Source organism: Oryzias latipes, chromosome 8, assembly GCF_053564925.1.
Source record: "Oryzias latipes strain Hd-rR chromosome 8, Olatipes_Hd-rR_3.1".
Lineage (NCBI taxonomy): Eukaryota > Metazoa > Chordata > Actinopteri > Beloniformes > Adrianichthyidae > Oryzias > Oryzias latipes.
Window position 1 is genome coordinate 5,160,092 of NC_136244.1, and position 23,890 is coordinate 5,183,981.

General features: G+C 42.6%; 3 protein-coding genes and 1 pseudogene across 25 annotated transcripts in view; 1 reads left to right on the forward strand and 3 right to left on the reverse strand.

The window, feature by feature from the left end:
• Positions 1-124: 124 nt before the first annotated feature.
• Positions 125-5,984, reverse strand: LOC144994234 (uncharacterized). Its single transcript, XM_078951328.1, has 4 exons — positions 5,834-5,984; positions 1,212-1,746; positions 360-393; positions 125-288 (listed from the first exon to the last, which is right to left on the reverse strand). Exons 1-4 carry the CDS (start codon positions 5,835-5,837, stop codon positions 193-195), a joined length of 669 nt encoding a protein of 222 aa, XP_078807454.1. The 5' UTR covers positions 5,838-5,984; the 3' UTR covers positions 125-192.
• A 1,128-nt stretch (positions 5,985-7,112) lies between these two features.
• On the reverse strand, positions 7,113-12,842 carry LOC101157458 (low-density lipoprotein receptor). 19 transcript variants are annotated; one of them, XM_023958024.2, is made up of 11 exons: positions 12,813-12,831; positions 11,669-11,700; positions 11,459-11,584; positions 11,250-11,372; positions 10,811-11,177; positions 10,611-10,733; positions 10,408-10,530; positions 8,565-8,862; positions 8,435-8,482; positions 8,182-8,345; positions 7,113-8,103 (listed from the first exon to the last, which is right to left on the reverse strand). In XM_023958024.2, exons 3-10 carry the CDS (start codon positions 11,507-11,509, stop codon positions 8,261-8,263), a joined length of 1,218 nt encoding a protein of 405 aa, XP_023813792.2. In that variant the 5' UTR covers positions 11,510-11,584; positions 11,669-11,700; positions 12,813-12,831; the 3' UTR covers positions 7,113-8,103; positions 8,182-8,260. The 19 variants fall into 19 exon arrangements, with proteins under 19 accessions (XP_023813792.2, XP_078807423.1, XP_078807422.1 ...); XM_078951297.1 differs by lacking the exon at positions 12,813-12,831 and adding an exon at positions 12,042-12,181 and having other exon boundaries at positions 11,459-11,555; XM_078951296.1 differs by lacking the exon at positions 12,813-12,831 and adding an exon at positions 12,010-12,141.
• On the forward strand, positions 12,613-22,410 carry LOC144994229 (uncharacterized). Of its 4 annotated transcripts, none has more exons than XM_078951313.1 (10): positions 12,613-12,754; positions 15,835-16,152; positions 16,276-16,646; positions 16,769-16,845; positions 16,916-17,031; positions 17,130-17,278; positions 17,363-17,727; positions 17,919-18,109; positions 18,177-18,519; positions 18,636-22,410. In XM_078951313.1, exons 7-10 carry the CDS (start codon positions 17,533-17,535, stop codon positions 19,014-19,016), a joined length of 1,110 nt encoding a protein of 369 aa, XP_078807439.1. In that variant the 5' UTR covers positions 12,613-12,754; positions 15,835-16,152; positions 16,276-16,646; positions 16,769-16,845; positions 16,916-17,031; positions 17,130-17,278; positions 17,363-17,532; the 3' UTR covers positions 19,017-22,410. The 4 variants fall into 4 exon arrangements, with proteins under 4 accessions (XP_078807439.1, XP_078807442.1, XP_078807440.1 ...); XM_078951316.1 differs by having other exon boundaries at positions 17,994-18,109; XM_078951314.1 differs by having other exon boundaries at positions 12,629-12,754; positions 15,742-16,152.
• The window catches only part of LOC144994227 (protein KRI1 homolog), a 42,018-nt pseudogene continuing 37,505 nt past the window's right edge, over positions 19,378-23,890 (reverse strand). Inside the window, exons 10-12 of the transcript XR_013657661.1 lie at positions 20,272-20,346; positions 19,909-19,965; positions 19,378-19,690 (exon numbers count right to left, since the gene is read on the reverse strand). The product of XR_013657661.1 is annotated as a protein KRI1 homolog (transcript). The remainder of the gene's footprint in view (positions 19,691-19,908; positions 19,966-20,271; positions 20,347-23,890) is intronic.

Consider the following 23,890-nt stretch of genomic DNA (forward strand, 5'->3'; position numbering starts at 1 on the left):
TGTGTGTGTGTAATTGTGGCCCTGTGACAGACTAGCGTCCAGGGTGTGCCTAGCCTTTGCCCACAAGTGGTTGGATAGGCTCCGGCAGCCCGTAACCCCGAAAGGGACAAAACGGATATGAATGTATCAAATAAGAATAAATTTAATTAAAGTAAATGTCAAAATAATTAAATTGAATAAATAAATGAAAAACTATGAGGGGCGCAGAAAACGCCAAAAAATGATAATGGCCGCCCCCAGCAGGAGAGGCCAGAGAAGGTCCTCCGGCCTTGGTGGTCGGATGCCATCCTAGAGACAAAAAAAAAGTAATCAGGCATCAATTTTAATAGCAGAAGATGACTGACTACTGCTAGACCCACCGGCACTCCTGGACCCCTCGGCTCGTATTGTAGTCTAAACAAAGTAGACAAAGTTTTCAGTTAATACAAAATAGTTTTCATTCCAAAATGATTCAGAACATGTAAGGTGGTAAATGCAGCTGAAAATCAGAGCTAAAGAGCTGCTCACGCCCTCATGAATCAGTGAAAATGAAGACACAAGGACAATGTTTTGAAATATGTTTGTATAGATTATAGAAAACAAGAAAGCAAATGAAAATTAACAAAGTCAAATAACATTACTTTGAAAAAGTTGATTAACAAACATTACTTTTTTTAAATATACTGTAGCATTGCAACACAAAAATAGGATTGACATTTCACTGTTGGGATAAAAGACAGTAAATGCTTCCAAATTAGACACCAATATTAATGGTCCAGTATTTCATTATGTTTCCAGGTGAGCACATAATAGTTTGATTTGTATGTATTTGGTTTTGCACAACATTTGTGGTGAATGATATATTAGATGACTACAAATATGCCGGTGATTTCCGATTACTCAGGTGTGTGGCTGATTACAGCTAGTGACAGCACAAAGAGGGGGAGACAGAGCCAAACAAGAAGGGAGGATATTACGGAATTTCAGAAGGTCTTCCCTATTCTTGGAAAGTGTTACGATATCAGCCTCAACTAAGAAGCCGTTGTCCATCTGAACGTGGACAAACACACAAATTTGAGAAAGTAAGTAAAACCCTGATTGATTTTGTAAATACTCTAATTTAACGCTGAGTATTACAATACAGTATGACATTTAACAGCAACCGTTAAAAATCCAGATAACCTTGTTAACCAAGTTCAACAAGAAGAAAGTCAGGCGGGAAGTCTACTTACTGCAGGGTTAAGATATATCTTCCCCCCTGGTCCTCACGGGGAGGGTGTTCTTGCAGGGCCCCCGCCTCTTCACGTGGAGGCCGTTCCTGGTTGGCCCCCGCCTCCCCGCGTGGAGGCCATTCCTGGTGGGCCCCCGCCTCCGCGCGCTGAGGCCATTCCTGGTGAGCCCCCGCCTCTTCACGTGTAGGCCATTCCTGGTGGGCCCCCGCCTCTTCACGTGTAGGCCATTCCTGGTGGGCCCCCGCCTCTCCGCAAGGAGGCCATTCCTGGTGGGCCCCCGTCCCTTCATGTGGAGGCCGTTCCTGGTGGGCCCCCGCCTGCACGTGGGGAGGCCACTCTTGCAGGGCCCCCGCCTCCACGCGGGATGGCCGCTGCTGCAGGGCCCCCGCCTGCACGCGGGGAGGCCGGTCCTGGTTGGCTCCCGGCTCTTCGTGGCGTCGCCGCTCTTGGTCGGCCCCCGCCTCTTCGCTCGGAGGCCTTGCCTGGTGGGCCCCCGCCTCTTCGCGGACATTCTTCACATTCTGTGAATTCATTTCTGAAAGACAAAATCCAGATGTCATTTTTTTCATACTCTGCTGGCAAGGATGGCGGATGCATAAGTATGTTAAACGTGGTGGATTTTCAAGGAAAATGATTAAACCAGTGCTTAGACCAGTGCTTCTCAATTATTATTGTTTCGCGCCCCCCCCCCCCCCCGACCCCACACACACTTGCGCGGCGACAATATATTAGATTAGTATATACAAAATTTGCGTAAGTGTACCTAAAATTGTATCATTTAACATTAACAAAAGAAAAAATGTATATAAATGCACTTTCAACAAATATTAACTTTATTTTGCCACACAGAAACCCTGTTGTAGTTTAAAACAGAAAGAAGCTTAACGTGCCAGAAATAAAATGTCAGTTCTTATTCAAACTAGAGACATTTTGACCAACTGAACCATTTGATACTGAGAAAAATAATTCAATCAATAAATAATACTAAATTCACACTTTTATTTCAGACTCAGATGTGGTCCATAGGAAAAAAAAGATACAAATACAGTATACATAATAAAAAGTAAAAAGATATAAATTAAAAGGAGTATAATCGCTGTATCCAGTGTTTCCTCAGGGCAGAAGTGTAGCGGCATGAGCTTCTTTTGGGATCAGTCAGAGACATGATAATTGAGTTCTTAGATTTGTCCAGGTGTTCCATGAGGCTGTACGTTAGCTTACGCAGTAGAGCTTCACAGGTGGTGGGGATGTGAGCATCCACAAACAGCTGACTGGCTCTGTACCACCTGGGCACCTGTAGCAGAAGCCTAAAAGCATCATTATAGGCTACTAAGAATTTGCGGAATGTCCCACGTCCATAGTTCCACCAAAGAGGGGCCGTATACAGAGGAGTGCAGTAAGCTCTGAACAGCGAACACTTCAATTGAAGTGAACATGCACTGAATTTTCTCATCAGCACATTTGCCTGAGCATAGAGTTTACAGTACTGTCTCTGAATGTCTCTAACATCATTAATGAAATGTCCAAGATATTTGATAGATGAGGTTTGTTCCAGAGTCGTTCCACAAAGCTTAAAAACAGGAAAGTTTACATTTCTGTCATCTTTGGTCCTTACAATCATTACTTTGCTTTTAGAGGGATTGTAGTTTATATCAAAGTCTCTGCCATAGTCAGAACAAACTTTTAAAAGTGTTTGTAACCCAGCACTGTAGGGGCTAAAAATGACAAGGTTATCAGCATACATGAGATGGTTAAAGGTTTGACATCCAACAACACACCCAGTTTTGCACAGATTCAGATTAGTGGATAGGTCATGAATACACACATTGAATAGAAATGGAGAGAGGATCCCCCCCCCCCTGTTGAACACCATTGCTTACATAAAAAGGCTCTGATAAGACATTGCCCCATTTGACTACCATTGTTTGATTAGCATACCAGAAAGCCAGGAATCGTACAAGATATTTGGGCACTCTTCGATTAATTAGCTTCTGAAAAAGCTCGAGGTGGTTGACCCTGTCAAAGGCCTTAGTGGCATCAATAAAACACAAAAATACAGATTTATTCAGATGCAGGTATTTCCCAACTATTTCCTGTAATGCGTAAATACACATATCAGTGCCGAGGCTTTTTTTAAAACCAAATTGATTCTCACTTGTTAAAAGATGCACTTCGAGTCTAGTCAATAAAACATATTCTAAAAGTTTTGAAATGTTGCTGGAAAGGGCAATCGTCGGTAATTCAACAGACTATTTAAACTGGCAGTCTTGTCTTTGATGACAGGAATCAATAGAACTGAGAGAATTGAATCAGGCAGGACTCCATGGGTTAGAAAGCCAGTGAAACACATGGCCAGCAGGGGCAGTAATTTAAAACTTGAATATTTTAAATGCTCGACTGAGATGTCATCTAGACCAGTGTTTTTCAACCAGTGTAGTGTGCCGCGGGAGATGGTCAAGTGTGCCGTGGAAAATTGCCCTACTTCACTGATCTAAAAACATTTTCCATTTCCAGGAAATCAGCTCTTTGTTCATCCAAACAGGCCCTGATAAAACACTGAGTAGTTAGGAATATAAAAGGTTATAAAATTACTTTTTCTTTGTGTTTATTTAATTCTATTAAAGACATTTTGATAAGAATGACGGTACCGCGATAGCTTCAGCTATAACTGTGTAAGGAAAAGTCCCGCCCTTTTAGCTGTCTCCGACAATCATTCTTGAAGGCTTAATCACATGTCATCAGTCTGACCAATCAGAAGTGCTTAAAGTCTTCACTTCCTTGTTCTTAATTCTGCTGATAAAGTCGCTCAGTTCTAACAAAAATACCAGCTAAAGCTTGTATTTAGCGGTGTAGCTTTCCACAGAGTCCGGTGTCAGACCGTGGAACAAGTGAACAAAACAATGAAGCTCAGACACGCGAGTCTTTCTGCCCTTTTTTGGCAGTTTTCACACTACATCTCCCATGATGCATTGGCTTAAAGGGACAGCGCACAATGAGTCGTCCTTGTGAAATGTCTTGAAACCACAACAAACAGTTTCTAAATTTTTCTAATTTAACTTTTATTTCATCTCTTAGAAAAAAACACCTGTAACTTCCTGCTTTTTCTGCCACAATTATCATAAAAATCCACGTGAGATTGAGAGGGGGGGGCTGTAGATCAATACAGACCATGAATTTCTGCTTTTTTTTTTTTTTTTTGGACGCTGGTGTGCCGCGGGATTTTGGTCAAGGTTAAAGTGTGCCGTGGCTCAAAAAAGGTTGAAAAACACTGATCTAGACCACATGCTTTGCCTTCTTTTATCTTTGAAATTGCATCTTGAATCTCACTTGCACGAATAACCATTGTGTCGGTAAAATCCACATTGTCAATAGAAACTGCATGACTTTTTACTGAATTAAGCAGGTCAGAGTAATGCTTACGCCATAAATCAGCAAATTTTATCAGCACCACATACACCTTCAATGTTGGATGGCAATGAAGTTTTACGATTGTTCACAGCATTAACTTCCTTCCAGAATTTATGGTTATCATTTTTTTGTAGACCTCTGGCCAGAGAGTCTGCTCTCATCATGTTTTCTTGCCTTTTGATAATGCGAAGTGAATATTTAAATCTCGCAGTAGTCATTTTCTTGCTCTCAAACAAGGCACCTTGTCGAGGCTTCCCAGCTTCATGCCAGAGTCTGAAAGCATCCCTGGCTGCAGCATGATGTTCAGCTACAAAGTCATTCCAGCCTGGCTTGACAGTCCAGCTTTTATGACTCCTGCTTCGTAGGCAAAGACTACTATCTTTTACAGCTTTGACTATATTTTCATAGAGTTTACACAATTCATCACAATGAGTAGTATTTTTGCAGTTTGGATCACAGAATGCCAGTGCATCCCTGGGCAATTTTACAGCCTGCAGCTGAGCATCGGTGGTTGCTGTGTATTTATTGATGTCCTCATTTGTAACTTTGGACCAATCAAGTTTATCTGTAAGAGCGTTATTTTCTTTCATCACAAGAGATGGTACATTTGCCACATTTAAGGAGAAGACTACTGGTATGTGATCTGAGGTAGCTAAATTATACAGGATTTCTATGTTTCTCAAAGAAGCATGAGCATCCAATGTAAATTGATCTGAAACATTAACACAGCAGAACAAAAAAATGTAACGTTTTTAGTCTGAAGAAATAGATAAAAACATTGTGCTGATTTTTTGTCTAAATGATGAGCAGCTCCCTTCCGCGTGCCCGGGAGTCAGAGCCCACACTACCCCTCCCCTTTCGTTCTCATTCGCGCAGCTGCGTGTGACACGAGACAGCCAGGAGCAGCTTCACGAACAGGGATTCACAGGTTTCAGTCTGTTACAAACTCTGTGATAGAACAGATGATAGGAACCGAATAGGAATCAGATTTATTTCTAAGCACTGAGCCGCTGTCACGTTAAATGACAGCGGCTCAGTGCACATGTAATACGGGACAATTGCCCGTATTACCTGTGCCTAAAACCGCCACCAACGCCCCCCCCCCCCCCCCCCCCCCCCCCCCCCCCCTGGCCCCACTCTATTTGAGAAGCACTGATTTAGACCCACATACAAGTACGGAAACAGATCATCTTTCACAACAAGAAGTGTCTTACCCATGTCGCCTGATGACAGTTTTTGACCAGTTGAGAATTGTAAATGAAAAAAACTACAGTTGCTAAGGACTTTTTTGATAAATGCAGTTGGACACAGTGACTGTTAAATAAATACATTTCCATCCGTTTTCCTGAATGTTAAACTTACCCGTTTGTAATCGGAAATCACCGCCATATTTGTAGTCATCTAATACATCATTTACCACAAATGTTGTGCAAAACCAAATAAATACAAATCAAACTATTATGTGCTCACCTGGAAACATAACAATGAAATACTGGACCATTAATATTGGTGTCTAATTTGGAAGCATTTACTGTCTTTTATCCCAACAGTGAAATGTCAATCCTATTTTTGTGTTGCAATGCTACAGTATATTTAAAAAAAAGTAATCTTTGTTAATCAACTTTTTCAAAGTAATGTTATTTGACTTTGTTAATCTTCTTTTGCTTTCTTATTGTTTTCTATAATCTATACAAACATATTTCAAAACATTGTCCTTGTGTCTTCATTTTCACTGATTCATGAGGGCGTGAGCAGCTCTTTAGCTCTGATTTTCAGCTGCATTTACTACCTTTTATGTTCTGATAAATCATTTTGGAATGAAAACTATTTTGTATTAACTGAAAACTTCATTGTCTTTGTTTAGACTACAATACGAGCCACCGTTTGAGCCGAGAGCCGAAAGAGAGCCGGCAGATGTAAGGGTCTAGCAGTAGTCAGTCATCTTCTGCTATTAAAATTGATGCCTGATTACTTTTTTTTTGTCTCTAGGATGGCATCCGACCGAGGCCTGAAGACCTACTCTGGCCTCTCCTGCTGGGGGGCGGCCTTTATTATTTGCTGGCATTTTCTGCGCCCCTCTTGATTTATTGTTTTTATTTATTTAATTATTTTGACGTTTACATTTTTATCAATTTAATTTATTCTTATACATCGATACATTCATATCCGTTTTGTCCCTTTCGGGGTTACGGGCTGCCGGAGCCTATCCAACCACTTGTGGGCAAAGGCTAGGCACACCCTGGACGCTAGTCTGTCACAGGGCCACAATTACACACACACACACACACACCCATCCACACATGGACAAAATAAAAAAAAATAAATAAAAGAAAAGAGGAGAGTAACCAATTAACCTATGAAGCATGTTTTTTGGACAGAGCACGTCCTGTTCCAGGTCCACCAGCCGGGACTTGAACCAGAGGTCTTCTATGTCAGGCAAGCGCGATAAGCACTGCTCAACCGTGCAGCCACGATAAAACCAGAAATATCAAATTCTATAATAAATAGCAGCATTTATTTACAGAACATTCAATCATTAACAAAACCAGTACAGAACACATTTCTGTACACTTATAAACATATTTACAAGCTGAATGGAAACAGAATTCATGTGCCGTTTTGTCCTCACAAGCTGACAAACCCAGAAACCCTCGTCCGTTGTTTCACCCTCACTTTTCAACCATTCATGCTTATTTACTCCCACAACACAAATACAGATCCAAAGGGGGGGGGGGGGGGGGGTGTTGTTGCCTCCCTGTACCTGTTCCCAGACAAGGAGAATTTGAAGGGGAAAAAAAGCCAAACACGCAAACACCGGGGAGACCCAAGAGCCATTTGAACAGGAATGCTGGCATGACGGGGACACAAATACATGTGCCACGGTACAGCGGTTTGGTGGCATCAAAGCTTTTTAACAACATGAAAAAAGAATCATTTAAAGGTTTCTGTCCAATCCACCGACAAGCATGTGGAGAGTGGAAGCTCTTACAGATGCAGAGGGAACATCTGGGAGCCCAGACAGAGGATGGTATAATCAAGGCACGACCACATGATGATGAGTGTTTTCTGTGAGGTTACATTCATCTTTGACTTCATGTGCTTTAAAAATACAATTTATCCATCTTCGTCTGAAAAAAGAAAAGTGGTTTGTTGTGTATAAACCAAAACTGTTCCCTGATCAGCAACATAAGACTTTTCCCCTCATCAACTATCAGAGTCTGAACATCAAGAGAGGAAAAATCAACCTGAGAAATTAATGATGTTTGATGAGCATTCAGATGTTTTCTTGTGGGATTAAAACTTGTTGCGCTGCAGACAAACCATCTGTTTGTGAGGATTCAGTGGTTGGAACATTCAGGCTTCACCTCTTTGTTCATTTGAGGTAAAAACGCTGATCATCATCATCAAATCCACCTTATGACAGCATTCAGTTTTCAGTGAAGGTGGGATTGTCGGTTTCTTCGTCCACGCTCACAACTTGCCTCTGATCAAAAAGCAAAGAAAAGAATGTTAGATAAAGTATTTTGCAGGGCGGTATCTACAAAGTTTTTGTAACATTTACTTTTGGGTAGGAGTAACCGTCAAGGCTGTTGCTTTTCCAAATGTGCACCTGGTCCTCTGTGGTTTTCTGATAAACAGGGTTATGAAAGTGGATGGTGTTGGAGCTTCTCAACCTGAAGTTCCTCCACAGCAGCACGCCACCAACAGCCAACAGAGAGAGAACCGCTGTTGGATGAACAGATATTGGGGGTAAGACGTCACATGTTGAGGGTGAGCAACAGCTCAGTGTTTCGGCAGCTGCTGCAACAACTCACCCAGAGGGAGGACCGAGTAAAGAGTCACACCAAGCCCACGTTTGCTTTCTAAAAGGGAAAGGATTGTTATGTACAGCTGAGAAAGAAGTCAATGCGAAACGTCAGCAGATGAACTGCTTTGACAGCTTACCCAGAGAGGTGGTTGGAGCCTCTGTGAAGGTCTGCAGGACTTTCAGATCGATCAGCCTGGGAGTAGTGGTCTTTGGGAGTGGTATGGTGCTCCTGATTGAAGGCTTGGTGGTCCTCTGTGTCTGTGACCTTGGGGTGGTGTGGGTTACAGCCCTGGGGGTGGTACTGGTGATCACCACCGGCGCTGCTGTGGTGGAGTCTGGGATTCAACGTGGCTCTAGGTGACGTCCTGAGAGGCAGACGGGTTGTGGAGGCGGATGGAGATTCTGACTGCGATGGTCCTGCAGGTGTTGGTGCCTCTGAAATGCAAAAACATTACATGAATTCATTATTTAAATCATCTACCACAGTGTTTTTCAACCAGAAATTGCCCTCATTAACTGATCTAAACACATTTCCCATCTCCAGGATTTCAGCTCTGTTCATCCAAACAGGCCCTGATAAAACATTGAGGAGTTAGGAATAGAAAAGATCGTGAAATACTTTTTCTTTGCGTTTATTTTATTAAAGACATTTTGATAAGAATGACGGTACGATTCAGCTGCAGCTTCAGCTGTATTTTGGAAAAGTCCCGTCCCTTTAACTGTCTCCACCAATCATTCTAGGGGGGCTTAATCACATGTCATCAGTCTGACCAATGAGAAGTGGTTAAAGTCTTCACTTCCTTGTCCCGATTTAGCTCGTAAAGTCGCTCAGTTCTAACAAAAATACCAGCTAAAGCTCGTATTTAGCTGGTATTTTTGAGCGAATTGAACGTTATCATGCAAACTACTGTTTGTGCTATTTTCAGCTGATTTACGTTAATTGCGTAAACTATTCACTAATGTAAGGTGCTGCATGCAGAGAGAAGCACGCCTCTCTTCTCTCTGTGCCGAACAGAATCTGTTAGAATTCCATTAATTGCGTAAACGGTTGAAGATCTGCGACAGGTCAAAGAGCGTGTGTTTATTTTCCTGTCACCGGTGACAGCTCTGGTTTTAAAGGGTAAGAGCCAGATTTGACCCCCAATTTTGAGCACAGAGAACCTGGTTGTGTGCAAAAAGTAATCTCCACATGAAACAGTCTATTTCAGACTCAAAACCATATTTTTCTGTAAAAATCAGCAGACATCACAGGAGAACATCAGGTCGATTGGATTGGAGGATTTTGTTTAATCATACCTCCATGTTTCTGTTTCAAAGATTTGGAAAAAATGCACAAAACTGTATTACAACCATTGCAAGACTGGGTATGGATCATTGACTGTATATGAGAACTGGACTAGGTGACCCCTCCCCCCGGTTTTCCAAACAGGAAGTACTTGCTGGTGTCATGATTCCAAAATCCCATAGACTTTTAGGCTACCTTTTTTTAACATGTTCTTGATTAGGGCTGCACGGTATGAGGAAAACTCATGATATGCGATAGAGATTCAAATTGCGATAACGATATAATTTGCGGTATATAGACAAATAGCAAAATAACCATTCCCATTTCATTGCAACACTTCAAAATTTATACTCCAAATGACCCTCGTCGACATAGGTGACAAGCATCTAACATAATAGGCCTCCATCTGATTGGTCAAATGCATAATTGGATTTATTTAGTTATTCAAGTAAAAAACTAAAATAAAAGTAAAAAATTATCAGATGCCTCTATAAAAATATGTGGTGCCTGCTACCAATTGCAGGCACATTTGCTATTGCAAATGTGAGAGCATTGTTGTAAAGACATTTGTTAGAGCCTGCAAAGAAAAAGAGGCCTTTTTATGAGGATATAATTACAACTCTAAGGACACGCAGGACCCGAGGTAAATGCATAAACTAGTAATTAACCAGAAAGTTGTGAAAAGCTGCACCCACCACATTCCCGAAGAGGCTCATCTGACCAATCCCTGCAGTCCCGTTTGCTGTCACACACTCTCTCCATGGTTATGCACTCCCCACTGCGGCACTTGAACTTGTCCGGGCCCTCACAGCGGGTCACTGTGGAAGCCAAATGAAATGATGAGTGAAAAAGGTACAGCTTTTCAGTGGGACTATGGAGCGTGGGAGGGTCCTCTTACCGTTGACACAGCCGGATTCGTCAGTCGTGTCTCTGCAGTCGTACTGCTGGTTGCACTGGCGACTGCCGTGGATGCAGGTTCCATCGCTACATTCAAACTCATCTGGACAGCAGGTGGAGCGAGCTAAGGGCAAAGCGACTGTAGTAAGTAAAGGGGCAGTGAAGAAATGCAGGACATGACGTTTGGAACCACAAACGTACTGCAGCCAGCTTCATCAGATCCATCCAAGCAGTCAGCATCTCCATCACACTTCCAGCTGCCGTGGATGCACTCTCCGCTGCCACAGTGGAACTCCATCGAGTGGCACTGATGAGAGGCGAGCGTCACGGGGGCTTCGGCGTGGCAGCTCTGGGGCCACTCGTCAGAGCCATCAAGGCAGTCGTAACCGTCGCAGGCCCGCTGGCGAGGGATGCAGATGCTGTTGTTGCACTGGAAGGATGCAGAGCTGCAGGTGATGAGAGGGCAGGAGGCCTCATCACTCCCATCATCGCAATCCTCATCTTCGTCACACACAAAGGAAGCTGAGACGCACTGGCCATTCTCGCAGCGCAAGTCTGAGGCTAAACACTGTTTAGTGTTTGAGAGGTCAGAGAGAGGCAGACGAGCGCAGATGTGCATTAAGATGAAGTGCAAGCCTACCACAGCCCCTCTCATCAGCTCTGTTCTCACAGTCAGCTTTACCATCACAGCGCCAGGAGCTCGGTAAACACAGGTGAAAGCGGTCTCCACAATTGAACTCTGTAGGTTTACATGTTCTTGCCACTATAGATATAAAAAAAAATACACAAAAAAAAGGCAGCTCATACACTCTAGGGGGCGGAGACGCTGTAATGTCATGGGATACTCACAGCAACTGCTTGGAAGTTCATCGGTGCAATTTCCACAGTCGTCGCCGCCATCACATATCCATCTTATCGTGATGCATCTCCCATTTCCACACTGGAACTGGCCGAGTCCACATGTTGTTAATGCATCTGCAATTCACAACGTAAAATAAAAACCTCTGTTTTAGCGTAGTTCTTGCAGAAAACAACAAATGCTTTTTCAAATATCAGTACCTCTAGCTGCTTATCTTAGTATCTGCAGGGCTCTGTCAGGATACGAGGTGGACACAAAATGCAGGACGCAGGATTTTCCAATGAAAACTCGAATTTAATTGTTACTTCGCTCTTAAGCCAAAAGATTAATGTAACTCTGTGAACAGCACAAAACAATCTGGCAACAAGGGCAGGGGAGACGCAGACTATAAGCATGAGGATTGATTAAAAAATTACAAACAGGTGCGCACATCAGGGAGGGCAGGTGAACACACTGAGGGAAGGTCAAGAAAACTGAAATGAGAGGACATGTGAGATACAGGAAGTAACAAAATAAAAGCTGAAACAAAACCCACTCTCACCCTGGCTCCAATACCTCACAGGCTCGACATACTTAGCCATTTGTTTGCTGGCCCGGTGTAGGTACAATAACCGTTTGGCCTGGAACATCCATTCGGGGTCCTTCAGGGTCCTGGGACTAATGCTGACGTCACATTATGTGATTGGCTGTCCGTTGTCCCGATGACGTGTCAGATAGTGATTGGTCTGGACAAAGTACGACGAAAATATTATGACGTCTGCTGTAAACAAACAAAGCTCCGTTATAGAGCGACATTGTCTTCTAAACGTGCTTTTATTATTGTTATGATTATTATTGAATGCATGTTTGCTTATAGTTTTTATAATCCCTTCGCCCAGTGCTTTATTATTGGCAGAATGGACCCGGAAGCACAACATCTAGCCGTACTAACAACATTTTCAGCCATATTGGCTGAACTTAAGCTGGAATAACAAGCGGATTGTGGCAAAATCCTTTTATAAAAATTACAAAGAATATTGTCAGACACAATTTATGAAGGAAAATAACTTTAGGTTACAAAACGGAATGTGACATTAAAATATGTAGAGCCCGAGCAGATCTCCCCTCTACGTAGTTTGTCCAAGTTGGGCTACCGTAGTGTGACGTTTCCTTCAGTAAATAGGACCCCGAACGGTAGTTCCAGGCCGAACGGTTATTGTACCTACACCGGTCCAGCTCGCTCGAGCAGTACGGAGCACAAGACTTTATCTCTGACTCGTCCGCTCGGGCCACTAAAATATCTAACGGTAATATATTTTACACCTTTTTCAATAAAGTATATTTTGCGAAAACGTGTAGATGTACCTCGTCTTCATCGCTTTGAAAGTTTGACATCCGCTATGATTGTTTTGGTCACGTGGTGCGGACCGTGCTCACCACGTGACCAACAGCGAACTGTGTTCACGCTTTTTTTTATTGATGCAGAACAAAAGTGACATACAGCAAAAGAACAAGGAACAATAAACTGTACATCAAACGTTCAAAATAAACGCCAGGGTATATACAAGCAAGAAAAAAAACTTAAATTATACAGCTGAGCAAGTGTAACCGGCAGGTATGCCTGTGACAGAGGCAGTGGCGCCACCAGGGGGTGGCCAGGGGTGGCCACGGCCACCCCTCTCCGACACCTGGCCACCCCAGTGGCCACCCCAGTAGCCACTATAAGCTGTGGTAGCATCAGTTGTGCGTTTCATCCCAAATGCACAGCCAGCAAGCGGCAAGTCGCTCTGATCACCTAAACCGGCCCACACCCCCTCCCCTCCCTGCTGCCTTTGAGTGCGCAGACATCTACAGAGGAGCCGCTGGACGCAGAATGAATAAGACGCGTGGTTCACTTCCGCGTTCGAACCCTCAGATCCTCCGGGCCGGTCAGACAAAAGAACCAGTCTCAGTCACTAAAGATGAACTTTCTTTATTACTTTTTCCTTAAGTCCAAAACGGCGACTGACCGCGCGTGTATGCGCTCCACACCCTCACACGCGCTATCCCCCCTCTCTTCCTGCTTCGCGCGAGCACCGGTTTCAGCACGCACACACACGCGTGCGCGCGAGAGCGCACGCACGCACACACAATCACACATCCCAAAATGCTACGTTTCTTTTCCTGTTAAATATTTTCCGTGGGTCTTTAACAATCTGTTTACTGTACTTTAGATCTGGATAGATAGATAGATAGATAGATAGATAGATAGATAGATAGATGACTTTATTAATCCCACAATGGGGAAATTTCATTTATCTATGGCAGCAACACGACATTCAGAAATAATCGGTATAATATAACATCAATAAAGGACATCACAAATGACATTTATATTAAATAATTAAAAATATCACTGAAAATTATTATGAAAAATTATTATCAAAAATTAGATTCTTATTACATAAAGAAATAAATATTAAATAAATACAGCTGCAAAGGTGTAAAAAACATGCGGTCTGCAAAACATGTAAACCCGGTGTGCAAATACTTGGTGCAAATACGCCACATCATCAGCGGCGGTGGATGTGTCATTACTTTTTATTAATAATTAAAAAAAGGATGTCCCTGTCACAAGCCACTCATTTTCATGGCACTATTTAAGCACTGGTTGTTGTGTTACCGCAACATTTTGATGTGTTTTTGTTTCCACAGAGTTACCTATAGTCATTAGTTGATGCTTGTGTCTGTCCATTTTCAGAGAATGAAGAGAAATTCAACATATATTCTTATTTTAAGAATAAAAGTGCAGCAGGAGTGAAAGAGATGGTAGGGGAGCAACAGAGGAGTAGTGAGGAGGAGGAAGATGAGACAGAGCAGCATGAATGACAGAAGAGAATAAGGAAGACAAAGATGAGACGGCATCAGAGGAGGGACAGTCAGCATCATTGGTCAGAGAAGCAAGGCAGAACTCAGCATAAGGGGCTCCACCTGTTCCTGGACCAACAGGTGAAGTTAGAATTATGTTACCCTAATAATAAAAACGTTTCATGATTATAAGTCTGAATAGAAATGTCTACAGATATAATTAATAATTAGAATGATATTTTTATTATTATTTCAGAACAACAGATTTTATTTTTTGTTCATTATAGATATCTCTCATTCAAGAGCCGAACACCCCAAGCAGACACACCAAAGCATTAAATATAAACAAAAAAAATATATATATATATCAGTAGTAGTATCTACTAATGGTATCTACTAGTATCTATTAGTTATTATACTAGTAGTATCTACTATAAGTTCATGTTCTACAAAATATCAGTAGGCATTTATCTTTCTGTTGGTTTTCTAAAGGTTGTTTTACTACGTTTGGTAGAATGAATTTTAAAAATATAGCTTATGGTTTTTGTGTGCCACCCCAAGATTTAATGTGGCCCCCCACTGGCCACCCCCATGAAAAATTTCTGGAGGCGCCACTGGACAGTGGGCTGGCTTGACACCAGTGAAGATGTCAGTCTTTCAGGTTGTGGAAGCCTGCAGGGTTGAGCGTTAGACCCTCTTTCAGCTTCCTCCTCTCTCCGACTCCTCACAGCCCAGATCCTGTGCGTCTGTCTTTTTATGTCCCCTTTTTCCAGGGCACGCCTCTCCTCTCCGACCTGCACAGGGGATTTTTATCAGGGCGATATGCAAACTGTCAGATCGCCACAGTATGTGCATGCACATGTTTTTAAAGGCCTAGATGAGGATTTATAAAAGAACAATAAACATATAATATACAGCATTTTGCAAAGAAGTTGCAAAGATATTTGAATTAAACACACTTTGAAGTCTTGCCAGCACCCAAAAATGTCCCCAATATTTTGTAAACAAAGTTTTATACAGTGGGTATTGTCACCAATATCAAACTCGTCAGGTCAGCTCTGGTGATTTGATTGTTCCTTTTTAAGATCTAACTGTATGAGAAGAACCATGTTGTTTAGATCTTCTGTTGCATGGAATCAAGTGTCTGTAAGGACAAGGCTCATTAGTAACAAATATCATTTCAAAAAGATTTTAAAACTAAGAAACATGGACTACTTACAATAACTAACAATTTGAATGATTTGCTGTTATGAAATGTATTATTGTTGATGTTGATATGTTGCTATGTGTCTTGATATGCTGGTACAAAAATGACATTTTTTAACTTATTTTAACATGTGAAGCTTTTAAGGTAAATATGTTGAATTAGTCACTGTATTTTTGTGAAATCATTTTCGGTGTTTGTGAAATTGGTAAAATGTATGTATTTTTTGCATATGGACCCCAGGAAGACTAGCGACCACTTGTGGAAGGTAATGGGGCTCCAAATAAATAAACAAATAAACCCTGTGTAACCACCTATTACTCTTCTATGACACAGACTATATCACAAGCCAAGATGGCAACTCTCATCCGGGTCACAAACCCAAATGCCCCAGCACATCGCCAGCAGGCCAATTTTTGTGGCTTCAAAATTGGGCGGTTTGTATCAGGAGACCAAAAAAGTCTTCCCTCAACTTCCACCAGAGCTGCTCCATCAGTTCACCGCCCTGGGCCATGCAGAAAAACTGCTGTGGGCTGAAGGGATCTCTTCACCATCCCATCAGCAGTGTCTGGGAAGGCTGGTGTTCCCTTTTGGGCAGTACAAGAACGCCCCTTTCCACTGGCTTGTAGCCAATGATGTTGGATACCTGAATTTGTAAGTATTTAACATTAAAATGACCTTTTATGTACTCTACACAACCTTTCACATGCAATGTTAATGATGAATGACACAAATATGTCTGCATTAGACTAAACTTATCGAAATTTCCACCTGCAGCCTAGTTGACAAACACAGAGCGGAGTTGATTAACCCCACTGGAAAAGGAGACATAGGAAACCAGTGGATAAAAGACTGCCTGACGGAGTACGCAGAGAGTTTCCCTCAAGTCTCCATGTTCCTCGAGGCCAACATAGACCGGTGCATCTATGGCCAGAAAGGATTTGAAGACCACACCTTTCAGGAGATGTAGGAGCTCCACTGGCAGTATGCATCCCAAAAGGACAGGCCAGACAAATTTAGCTCAAAGGAGAGGGAGATGATACAAAAAGCAAACAGCTCGGTGAGGAGATGGTTGAACACACTGCTGACCCACATCACCAGCGTGCAGATGAAGAGGTTCCGAAAATACATCACAGAAAAAGGAACAAGTAAGTGTTGTGGCCCTAGACGGCCCAAAAGCAAAGAACGTGTTTGATTTGCACATTGGTAATGTTTCACGACTGAACTTTACAGAGTTTAATGAAATAAAACATTTGCTTTCCTACTGTAGCAACAGCTGAAAATGGGCAATCCATCTGCATGTGCTGCTGATGCTGAGCTGATGGCTGCATTATCAGGCTGTGGAAGGTAAGACACTAAGAGAGTTAAAGAAAAATAAGTACATGTCTTTCTTAATCCCAAATTTTTACTTTCTTAGATTTAGTGACGTCTCAGGAGTCCGAGAGTGCAAGCCAAGGCAGTAGTCGGCCTACTGATATTGTTTCAAAAGAATCCCAGCCCACAAAAAAGCCAAAGCAGAAGTCAGCCAGCCGGGTCAGGTCATCCTCATTTTCCCCCCCGGAAAGAGATGACTGCCTCATCTGCATCTTCCTCCCAGCCTCAGATTTCCTCATCTGCCCCCTTTCATCCAGAGAGGACCTCTCCATCTCTATCCTCCCAGATTAAGATCAGTGGTGCGAGGCCCATGCTGCACTCAGCATCTGTTCTTCAGACCAGTGGGTTGGCCTCCACATCCCAGAGTCACGTTACTCCTGTGGAACTGCCTCAGAGTGACTCACCTGTAAGTTAGTAAATATGACTACTTTAAATCTCTTACATTTAATTCAAACTAGATCACATGTTCTGTATATAATTTGCGATGCAGGTGGAGTTCGAGGGTTGGGTGCGCCTGTGGGAAGACCCCAATAGCATCCTGCCTGCTGACGTCAACTGGCTGAAGGGGGACACAGAGAGAGGACTGTTCACAGCCGTTCAGATATTTAAAGACGTTTTCTGGCCATCTGAAAAGGAGAAGGGTGAAGAAAATCAGACCGGATGTGGTTTTACCCTCCGGAGCCTCCTGGTTTCATCAGCGGTGCTCTGCCAGCTCCACGCCTCTTTTTCAGGAGCCGCGTCTTTGTCTGGCGTCCTGTGGGAGCGTGGAGGTACTCTCTCAAGTGTCCTTGGGGTGATACCTGTGCAGGTGCAGGGCGAGATGTGCACCTCTACAAGTCTGGCTACCATCATCGGGTACGACTCACCTTTTTTTTCTCCTTTTTTTTTTTAAGCAGAGGTGATCAAGACAAAAGATCCAATACTAATGTCCTTTAATGGCTTTCTATACAGCTTTAGTTTTGTTCTGTTTAGTAGGTAAATATAGCCTCCAAGAGGAACACATCTGACATTGCTCAGCTTTGCTTCACGTTTTCTGATCTCTGCAGGTGCGGCACATATGTGACGTATCCAGCTGGTACACAATGCTGACTGAGGTTTTGTTTTGTGGACCGTGCACGAAGGCAACCAGAAATAAAGAGGGGGGCACAGTGGGGCGCTGGCTTGCATGGGATCTTCTCATTCTGTCCCAGCTCAGCGAGGCTCATCCAGCCATGTTCCCTGCAGTTCTCACCTGCAAGTGAGTGTGCCCAGCAGCATGTGAAAGAATTTTAAATGAATCATCTGATGACTCTCTCTTCTCCAAGGCGCGGCGTGGACAAGAACGTTGTTCGCCTTCTGTGGGACAGAACAGAGGGCAACACCACGGTGAAGGTGTGGCGGCAGGTCCAGGAAAACCCCCATGAAGAATATCTTCATCGTAAGGACCTGTACACCACCCTTCTGATGAGCACCGTGGAGCCGCGTGGCATTGTTTCCTCTTTGGGGCACACCTTCCGCCCTCCCCCTCCCCCTCCCTCCAGAGAGTTAGCCTCCACACGACTCCTGCGGCACGCCTTTCTGTTGGCAGAGGCCGACAATGTGCAGCACTACAGGAACCAGATCCTCTCCACCTTTGGCACTGTGCTGAAAATGGATTCCACCAAAAAAGTATTTCAAAGTTTCACTGTATTACCATTTCAGACATATTGCAGTCATTTTCACAACTTATGATGAAATACACCTCATATTGCTGGGGTTTGATGACAAACGATGGCATGTTTCAGGTGGTTAAGAAGCTGTCTGGAGAGGCTCATGGGTCAGCCGAGTGGTTCACCAGTGTTGGGAACGAACACTCCCAAATTGTGACCTTCGTGCTGACCTGCGAGGAATTCACAGACAAGCTTTGGCCTACGTTTCAAGGACTGAGAGGTTTCAGCGGGCCAATCAACCGGCTCCGAAGATCCTGTACATTGATCGGGGGTGTTGCCGCGCTCAAGGCCCAACAGCAGTGGAGACTTTGTTCCAGCCTTGGGTTGACCGTGGGATGGTGGTTCGTCTGGACATCTTCCACTGGATGCACCAGTTCGACGCAGCCATCCAGACCAACAGCCACTCCAAATGCGCTGCGTTCAAGCACTGGCTGGGGCAGTTCTGGCTTACAATAAAAGCGACCTGGATCTGCTGATAAAGGCTGTCAGGGCTAAGGGGGAAGCCTAGAAGTCTTTGTCGGATGACTGCGTTATTCAGCAGCACATCTCAAGGGAGCAGCTGAAGCCAGGGCCGACCCTGGTCTTCCGGGGGCCCTAAGCGAAATTTAATGTGTGGGCCCTCCAACTGATCAGCAGCACCAACAAAACGCAACTGTTGTTGTAATATAACTGAGATCTCTCTATTAATAGATTTTGTGAATGGATTATTGTTGCTGCTGAAGAATTGAACACAGTATACTGACTGAGTGTTGGATGCACATTTAGTGTTGGAAAACCAATTTTAAAAGTGAAAAGAAAAAAACATGAATGACAAATGTATATATATTTTTTTAATGTAACTTTAGGCACTTAGCAAATGACATTCCCAAACTCCAACTTATTAAAAACACCAACTTAATAGAAAATCAAATAACGATAAAACAATCCAAAATAAAGAACACAGCAGCTCAATGAGGGGGTTTCTGGAAAGTCAAAGTCTTTATCAGTATGAAAAGGACCTCTTTGCACCAAATCCATTCTTACTGGATCAGAGAGTGCGGTTGGCCATTCAGCTGGACCAATTGGATTTGAGGTTGGAGGAATTTTGGATCCAGTTGGTTCCTCTTCCAGACACGCCTCTCTTGGAGCCTCTGGAACATCAGAGACAGAACTTCAACAGCAAACAGTGAAAAGTCCAATCAGTCCAACATTCCAATCAAATCTACAGAACAGTTGCTGTGATGCTGGTAGCAGAAGGTTGGAAAGAAGTGCCTTCACTGTGTGTGTGTGCAAATGTATGACTATTTTTCAAGTAGTAATGAAACAATTAGTTTGATTTAGGTTCCATATTGGGTGGATTTGAACTTACCAGCAGCAGCATCAACGTTGTCCATTTCAACAGTAGATGTGGTGACAGGAGTTTCTTCTGCAGATAAAAAACAAGAATCATTATTGTACAATAATCAATGATAAAGCTAATAAAATAACTACAGCAGAATACTAATAATAGTTTAGTGGCTCATTTAAAATCTATGTGCAGGTTTTTTCACAATTTCATGATCCTTTTATATATTTATGAGAGATTTATTGTTTGATTGTGTATTTGCACAAGATCATATTTATTTATTTAAATATGAACAACTCGGGATTCCATACTCTTCAGCTGCTGTTTATGAAAAAGGGGTTATGCAGAAACTGTTGTTTTAATTAATTTACATGCGGTTAAAATGACCTGAGATGACGTCTTCAGTGATGTCAGGAACATCTTGGGATGTGGACGCTGCACAACCTCCAGCACTATTTGATACTTTTTGAGAGCAGAAGAAACTGTGAAAAACATCATCATTATGTAAAACCAAAACTGCCAAATACAAATAAAAAAATAATTGTACCCATTTATAAATAATTAATGTGAACACTAATTTCAGTATAAATGGAAATATAAGCATTTATACACTTCTTTACCTATTATTTTGTATGTTCATAATTTTAAAATCAGTACATTTAATTTGTTTGTCATTTATAAATGAGAACCTGTGAGGAAACTGGATTTTCTAGAAAGGACTGTATAAAATTTTAGTTCGTTACCCCGTCAGTTTCCAGCACACAGAAATAATGAATAATGACTCAGAGACAGTTACTTAGCTTTTGTGGAGGTTTTACTTCGCACAAACACGAAGGGGACAGACAGAAGTACATGGTACATTCAAAGTCCGAACCAACGAGCTCAGGGATGGGCTTTGGTATAAAAACCCTGCATTTGCATATTCAGAAGATGGTCTGAGGATCTTCGTGTGAAAATCACGCCCACAGGTTACTGCTGGAGGGAAGCTCCAAGGCTAAAGTGAAGATAAGTCTGAGGCCTGGTCAGCAGATAACATGCACAGAAAAAGGGAGGATGAGAAGAAACTGTGAGGACAATAGCTTGGTTGTGCTGTCTTAGGATGCAATATAATTTTGAGATGACAATACATGCTCAGTGAATTAAGTTTAAACCATTAGTGTAATAAAAGTTAAAGGCAGTTCCTAACTATTCCTAACATACCCCCCTGTTTGTCATATCAAAATTATATGTGTAAAGACAGCAGAACTCCTGTCATCATCAACCAAATACCATTTCACAAATATTTTCAGTATAGGCAGCATATCGGCTCTGCATCGAAAACAAAAGTGTAGAGGTACATGTAAATACAAAAGAAAACATAAAATCAACGTGAATAAATGAGCACATCAGAGGTGGTAGGTGATACATGAGTGTTGATGCGAAAACCTCCAGGGCTAAACTTATACCATCTGTGTGAAACTTTCATTGAGCAGTCAGGGAGGGCAAAACTCATCAACGACTCTGTGCCCTTCAGCAGTCATCCGTAAGGATACGCATGCATCACCAGTCCAAACCTCGGCACAAAATCATTAATTAAAGTTACATAGAACAAGAAACAAATTAAGAAATAAAGAAAAATAAAGAAAATCAAATCAAACAAAAGAAAAACAATAAAATAAATCTGTAAAGACCAGTTTCAACCACGAGCGGATGCGAATCAGGTTAATTGTAGGCATAATGCTGATAGAGTCGGCCTGACAGCGATCATTCATTTGACACATGGAATCAAACAGGTGACGAAAATAAAAAATAAAAACAAGACACAGAGAACCGGAGTGACTAGTTTTATCAGTACACTCCACCAGAAGTAAACCAATAAAGTGGGGACCCAGACCAGTAGGCATCAGTCATCTGAGAAGAAATGTGTGATTTAAGGGCCTTGACCTCACTGATGATGTGAGTGAGATCTCCAGAGGAAGAGGGAATAAAAGTACAAGATGAAACCACGAGCAACAGCTGGACCCATGTTAGCTGGTTCGAAGCTCACTGTAGCTGGAAGAGAGCAGTGCTAGAGGAAACACACCAGGGAGCGCCCCTCGCCAGGAGTAGTGTCACACTGCGGCGGCTCCGTAGTTGGACTTCAACCAGGGGTGCGTCTCAAAATGTCAGTCTTGTAGGCTCTCAGCAATTTACAGTGGCTTACGTGAATCCAGGAGGGTCAGTCAGCAATGTGTACTGCGGTTGGCATGGTGAGGAGAACCTTGAAGGGTCCTGTCCACCTCAGGTGTGACCAATCAGTCCGTTAAATGGTCTTCAGGGTAAAGCAGGTCACCGACAGGGGCCTTCTGGTCGGGATTCAGAGTCTGTGGGGAGGAGAGAGCTGGAGGCAGACTCAATGCGTTCCTTTGTTCTCAAAGCTTTCTTCAAACAATCATGTAAATCATCAATGGTGTCAGTAGAGCCAGGCATGAGAGTAGAGAAAAAAAAAAATCAGGAAAAAAAAATAAAAGAAATAAAAATTAAAAAATAAAAATTGTGAAAAAAAAACACATCGAAAGTGAAACAGACAAGAACTGCGTCTCATTTCAACAGCAGCATGAACAGGCTGATAACAGTTTGACTAATGCTAATGCTTGGACGGAGGGGAGTGGAGCATACTGCATGTGATTCTGGAGAATTCGCACAAGAGAATCACAGGTGACATTGTTTCAACTATCAGCCGCTCAAGCAGCTGCAGCTTACAGCGAGTGAGTGAGGGTGGGGGGCTGATCAGGTCATAAGGTGGTGAGGTCCAGGGAGAGAAATAATTTCGCTAGAAACAGAAACTAAATGTCCCGAAAATTTTAACCTGTGCTTGGGCCAGCTGGAGTTTAGTTTTACCGCACTTATTGTCCTGAGAGTTGAAACTTAGAAAGATTAGCAGACATGTCCATTAAAAAAAAATGTAAGGATGAGTTAGTGAACCAGAGATCCTTAGGAATGCTTTTAAGGGGTCAATCCTGATTTACAAGCAGAAAAAATGCAGGGACCTGAGAAGTGGGGTCAGAAGGCTGCAATCAAACTTTTTATGAACAGGGGAAAGTGAACTAAAAAAGAGAAATCGGCATGTTTATTCATGAGGGAGGTGTGTCCTGCACAAAATGATCCACTACTGCTTTATAAGAAATGATAATGTCTATAGCTTTTTTCTGAACATCTACCTTAGTCCATGTCCTAAACATTAAAATACACACTAAAATACACAGTAAAACACAGTAAAACACATCCTATCATTATTCGGAGAGCAGAGAAAGCTGTTATATCTGCTTACAACGGAGAAATCACCCCTCCTTTCTGCGAGTCCTCATCAGCCTGTCTGCAGATCAGAGGCACGCGCACTCTGATCTATGAAGCTGTTCCCCCTCCTACTGCTCTGTCCTGCACTCTGATCTGCTTAACTTTCTATGAAATCCATAATCTTTAACCCATTTATCCAAATACTTGATTAATGTCTGCTCCTGACTTTCCACATACTTCCAAACTGTATGAAAAGTTTTCTGGACCTGATCAATGTGCCGTCTTTCTTTTTAGTGAGATTTTGTGAATGAGCCCCACCCATGTAACCCGTTTTATGGATTCTCCAGCGCTGAATCTAATCAGCAGAAAAAGCTTGGAGAATCAGAAAAGAAACCTAATTATTTGTCAACTGAGTCACTATTTTGTTTTAGAACGAGGCATTAAACAAAGCAATCATGAGGCATTAATAAAAGCGAGCACACCCCACAGAAGCCGTCGCAGAAAGCACAGTCAGACACAGACAGAGACATAAAAAACGTTACACACACATGAATTCCCCGGAGCTTCGTTTATTCCCAAACGTCGGTTCACAGAGTCATCGACGCGTCTTCGCCGTTTTGGAAAGTCATGTCCGACCTCATTTTGGAAACTTGGGTAACAGAATTATTTTAGAGTTTTCCATTGGAAATTACGACAAACGGGATCGTTTATGTGCAATCTTCACCTCAGATCGATTAGCATTTTACGTAAA